This window comes from Bombina bombina, chromosome 1, assembly GCF_027579735.1.
Source record: "Bombina bombina isolate aBomBom1 chromosome 1, aBomBom1.pri, whole genome shotgun sequence".
Taxonomy (NCBI): Eukaryota; Metazoa; Chordata; class Amphibia; order Anura; family Bombinatoridae; genus Bombina; species Bombina bombina.
The window spans coordinates 56,639,406-56,645,405 of NC_069499.1; the positions used below are offsets into that span (position 1 = coordinate 56,639,406).

General features: G+C 42.3%; 1 protein-coding gene across 1 annotated transcript in view; it reads left to right on the forward strand.

Moving 5' to 3' along the window:
• ZDHHC22 (zinc finger DHHC-type palmitoyltransferase 22) overlaps positions 1–5,225 on the forward strand; it is a 52,154-nt gene extending 46,929 nt beyond the window's left edge. Inside the window, exon 2 of the mRNA XM_053705899.1 lies at positions 4,993–5,225. Within this exon, the coding sequence (XP_053561874.1) occupies positions 4,993–5,225 (233 nt within the window). The remainder of the gene's footprint in view (positions 1–4,992) is intronic.
• The last annotated feature ends 775 nt before the right edge of the window (positions 5,226–6,000 follow it).

Sequence of the window (6,000 nt, forward strand, 5' to 3'; positions counted from 1 at the left end):
TCCCGCTACAAAAAAAATACTTGTAGCAGACCCAGACGAAAAACCTTAAGTCCAGAACACGCTCCCAACCTCAGGATGACATAGCGAATACTTGCTGAGAGCAAAATCCAACTCCTAGACAGAGGGCACCCTCTAGGCAATCCAGGTTGCAAGACCTACCCACAGTTCATCCAAAAAAAGGGGATCATGACCTCCACAAGGTCCCCCAAGAAAAGGAGAGACACCCCAAACCCGAGATGGAACAATCCTAGACCTTTTGCTGGTAAGCTTAGGTAGCCAGCTAGCTATTATGCAAATGTGGCTAATCCCCTTTAAGGGACACAAAGCGCTGCTCATTATATCAACCACGAAAGGAAGAAAGGCTGAGGAGACCTCGCCAGGGAACAAACTAGCAACCCTCAGTCTGCTACAGTGCAGAGTAGCCACAGAGCATGAGAATGCGGAACTAGCTGTCCAGCTAGCCCACCTAGACTCTGAAGATGACAACGACTCTCAGAACGCACACCCAATTGGGTGCTAACCCCAGCAACGGTAGGTCTGAAACAGGGAAACAGAAACACCCCAAAACGAGCGAAGGAATGGACACAGCCAATCTAACAGAGCACGGGTGCAACCCAACTCCCTAGAACAGACAACAGGGCAGCAGACCCAAGGATCTAGCAAACAGGTCCACTTAGTCTTGACACAGAGTCAGTAAGACTCCAAACGGAAAGTATCCAGAGAGAGAACCTCCTCAGCTAGGGAACTCACAGGTCCTAACTCCTGAACCAGGAGAAGCCACCAGGAGAAGCCTTAAGAAAAGGACCACCTCTCTCTAAAAGGAAACTAAGCTCTCACCCAAGAAGGGGAACGGGTTAATAGACAGCACCATCCAAAAGCCGTGAAGCTACAGGATAAAGGAGAGAACAATCCCACCTGAAAGTGATTTCCCCAAAAACTAGCCTGCTAACATGCAGTCAATGCGCAACAGCAGCATCAGTGACACTGTAAATCCATTCACCAGCAGAGCAGTGAATTTGACGGATACTGACAAGATGACTAAGGGAAACCGTCTAAGGTGCAACATAAGCCCCAACGAGAAATGACACTCTGAAAAACCTGGCCAACCAAGACCAGATCAAGAATCCGAGAAAAAGGACATAGCCCAAGTTTCCAGGAACCCTGGAGTCTAAAGGTCCGGTAACAACCCACAACGGGATCCACAAGGGAAAATGCTGAAGGAAACCCAGCAACTGGAAGCCCCAGGGAGAACAGGCCCAAACTCCCAATTGTTTAGATAAACAGTACCCGCAAACTTAACACCCTGTCTGAACAACAACCCAGACTATAGGGGAAACTAAATGCGATATCCAGATCACCTGGATAACGAGAAAAACTTGCAAGTCCCGACCTAAGGGAGAGACCACCCCTTGCCAAAGTCCCATTCACCAAGGAGCCAAGGCAGTAAAAAGTTGTGCAATGATGCTAGAGCTTCTAGTCTCACCAACAGCCTCAGGACAATAAGGCAAGGGGATACCTCGAGGTCAAAACCACTCAAGCAAAGGCTGGTCTCCACATCACCTCTGCACAAGCGGATGAGCACAGGGAGAAGGGGCGAGAACCATCCCCAGTTCCGGGAGGAACCCCAAACAAGCCCAAGGAGACCATGCCAAGTGTCCCCAACAGGGACAAACATCTCCCAGGCCCCTAAAAGGATGCCTAACATGGAGATCACAGAGGGAGATCAAAAAATTCTCATAAAAACAGCTAGACATTACACAGTTGATGTGCAATGGCTGCAACTGGTTACAATCTGAAACCTAACCGCTGCAAGGCAGCCGAACTACCCTTTAACTTACTAGCTGCTGAGGACCAGTCCAAGGACATTCCTTGAGCCTCAAGAGAAAAAAGGTCAAACCACCACATGGCAGGAAGAAGGTGCTAAGCCCTCTAACTCTCCACCACGTGGGAGCAGAACACTAGGATCCAGTAATACCAGACGCCATAGAATGAAGCAGCGAAGAATCCACTGACCCAGTCATCCAAATCGAAGGCTATAAGGACTGAGACAATCCTTCTTGCCTTGTAGATCCACAGGTCCTCTAGAATGCTTAGTTGAATGAAAAAGAAAAAGATAACATGAGCACTCTGCACCTTGACCGGGCCCGCCAATCAGAACGGCGCCACATGTCTGAACAGACACAAGACAGAACCGAACCCAACAGGACCAGCCTGCATCCGGGTTCCAACAGTCAGGCCGTATAAATCCTTCCTCAGAGGGGAAGAAGGGAAACAGACAAACATAGGACAAACATGTCCCCAAAAACATTTCTGCAGAAGTAACAGAGAGCATTGATCCCAGTGTAGGATTCCCAAAGGAAAATAATAAACAAAATAAAGACATCCTAACTGGATAAAAAGAAAATATAAGGCAACCCGTAGGTTAATGCCCAATAAGGAAACAGGCCTACCGCAGAACCAGCCGAACGGAGCCCTAATCCAAACAAACTGGGAAGGATCTCAAACAAGAACAGTCAGGAGATTACATCATCCCCACATGTCTACTGAGGTGTACCATTCGAAGCAGACTGAAAATTCCCGTACCTGAGAAGGATAGGATCATTTAATAACTGAAAAACATGTCTGAGTAGGACACGAAGACTCGCCACTCTATAACGGAAGGCACAACACTCTTACCCCTGCAGGGAACTGTACAGGCCCTCCCCAAGGTGGTAGCCCCAGGACAATAGGGCCCGAGCACAAACGCGCATAAACGTCCGGACTCTGCAGACAAATAATCGCCAAAAATATGTGGAAGGGAAAACGTGCTGCAACCTCCGGGGGGAACACTCCGCCCTGCATGGAGGAATAATCATAAACTAGGTTACCTGCATGTGTAGAAGTATAGAGCAATAGGGAACCTCAGACCTTTATTTTAATATTTATTTTTATAAGTTACATTTTACTCCCTATTTTCTCCTTAGCCTAAATTGATACCTGTTTAAAGGGACATTGCACCGGCTGGCTGGGATGTGCTAGCACTTTCTACCATAAATGTTCCAAACTTAGTTATATGTCACATAGCCAGTGAGTTCTCTTCCAATTTACTAATTCAGCAGTATCAGTTGTGTAGTGTTCACTGGTGTTGAGCATTAGCAGGAAGTATTTATCAGCCAATGAGCATTAGCAGGAAGTATTTATCAGCCAATAAGCATTAGCAGGAAATATTTATCAGCCAATGAGCATTAGCTGGAAGTATCGATCTGCCAATGAGCATTAGCAGGAAGAATTTATCAGCCAATTTGTTTTTTAGACAAAACAAAAACATGTTTTAAATTCTCCTCTTTTACATGAATGATGTGGTTGCTTTGCGGGAAATGTGTTATTTCTTAAATTTGTTACCTTTTCTCAGACCTTTATTTTATTGTAATATTTAGTTTTAAAAGTTACGTTTTATTGATGTGGTTAGTGCAAATTGTTTTTCCTAATTTCTTCTTTGCGTTAATTGTTACCTGTTTAAAAGATATTGAAACCAAATTACTAAGGGCCATATTACAAGTGAAGGGCTTATATATTGCGTGCCCTTAAACAGGCAAATTTGCCCATTTACGGACGTACGATAAATAACCAGCCATTGCAAGTGCAAACATCAGATACAACAATACAAAAAAAAAGACAAAAAGTCCAGTGGCGTCTGCAAAGTATAAAGAATACACACTCCTCGGGACTGTGCATCTGTTTTATTTTACAAACACAGCTGAACTCTTTGTTGTATTTATTTATTTTTGTAAACTTAAATATATTGCACGAGAAATGTTTTTAATGTCCATTAGGGGTCATGGGAAATGGTCAGAGGTTACAGTTAAAGTGAATGTAAATCCTAGAGTTTGTGAAACGCTAGGATTATTTACCATTGAAACAAATAAAGGGGACTTTCAGTCATGAAGTATAAAATACTTCATGCTGAATGCTCCTTTATTTGTTGGAAACGTTCACCGAACTGAGCTGGTCAGGCAGCCCACAGCAGAACGCTATTTTACTGAGAGGTGAAGTTTCCACTTCTTAGCCAATAGCCGTGCGGGCTATCCGGCTTAGCGCCAGTTGAAACGCATGACTATTTGCTAAAAGGTGGAAACGTTACCTAACAGCAAATAGCGCTCTGCCGGGGGCTGCCTAAGTAGATCAGTGCGGAGAACGCTTCCAGCAAGTAAAGGAGCTTCCAGCATGAAGTATTTTATACTTCTTAACTGAAAGTCCTCTTTATTTGTTCTAATTGTAAATCATAGCGTTTCACAAACACTAGTATTTACAATCACTTTAAATCCCAGGACTGTAACATTTTTATAACCAGGAAATATTTTAATTATTTATTTTATGTTGTGCATCTGCAAAATTTTTCTTGGGTGGAGGGGGGACTAAAAATAAAATAGCCTAAAGAAAAATTATATGCAACTCAAAAAAAAGGTTCCATGACCATGTACAGCTTCAAACCAGCATATGCCATTTTAATAAAATGTTCAAAGCAAACAACATAAGCTGTGTTGTTATCACGTTACTGACTGTACTATACTATATATGTGAAGGGCACTTACTTCTTTACCTGTTCTGCATCCATGATTCTTCATGTTTCACATCTGACTACTTGAACTCCTCCGGGGTGCTCCTTGGGATCCAACCTCTTCATTTTGCCTTCTGCTTCTCATCACAATCACTGCTTCTATCTCCCTTTCTTTTTCTCTTGGTCTCATGCCCCCTCCAAATTTTTCTCATATCTTTATTTCTCTTTAAATGTTCTCCTCTCTCCTTCTCTATTTATATGTTTTTCTCCATTCAGTGTCCTTATGCCGTTACTCATTTTCTCTTTCTAGGGTCTGCATGCCTCACTTTTCTCTATCTATACAAACCTTTACAGTAGCATCAACAGAATACCCACTCTCTCCTTCTTCTCATATCACCATAACATTATTTTCCTCTTCTTGTTCGCAAATGACCAGACTTTTCTTTACATTACAGGATCAATCCTCAGCTCAGACATGCTGGTGGTCCTAATGATATATGTCTGGTTTGGGGTGGGTTTGGCTTGTGCTGCTTTCTGCTGCCACCAACTGATGCTGATTTCTAAGGGTCCAAGCTGTTTCCAGAATCCTCAGATAAACACAGCTGCCAAAAGGAGTGTCAACCTGCACAATGTCTTCGGAGACAGATGGATTCTGGGAATTCTAGTTCCACAACCAAGGGACCCGTGAACACCAAGGAAATACAATTTTATTTCAGATGAGAAGAGTTTAGAGTTAGCAAATATAAAATTACCGTAATGCTACATAGACTTACAAAATGCCCTTATGAGCTAAATACATATAGGAATGGTCCCCTCAGTGCTATATAATTAGACAATAGAGGCTATCTATGCATTGCACATATAATGAAGGTGCCCTCATAGCTATTAACATTTAACTTGTGTCATTATGTTTATATATAGCAGATGATTTACCCTCTGTATTTAATACATCAATGATCCTCTCTGCTCTAAATATATACAGTAGCATTCCCTCTGAGAGGTAACCTATGCTATAAACAGTTAAATCAGTACTCTCAATAATGTATGAAAGTTATTATACCTGTTCAATAAACAAAGTAATGGGCCTCCTCTGTGCTATAAGTAGACACAACATCGACTTTATTATATAAAGAGATATAACAATTACAATAACAGTTTCTTCAATGCCATAAACAGATGTTTATATATATATATATATATATATATATATATATACATACACACACACACACACACTTATGTGTGTAAAATGACTTACCAGTAAGGGTTAACGTGATGCTTGACCATTTTGCACAGCATAAATTTCAGCTTCTAGACATAAGAGGAGCCATCCGAAAGTCCTTTGAGGATCAATTATGGTGCCTCAGGGTTATCATGTTTAAAAAGTTGCTTTTAGGTACATCACAGTGACTTCAGACTGTAATCAAAGACTGTGTTCATGCTACTGTCACCTTGCCCTTCCT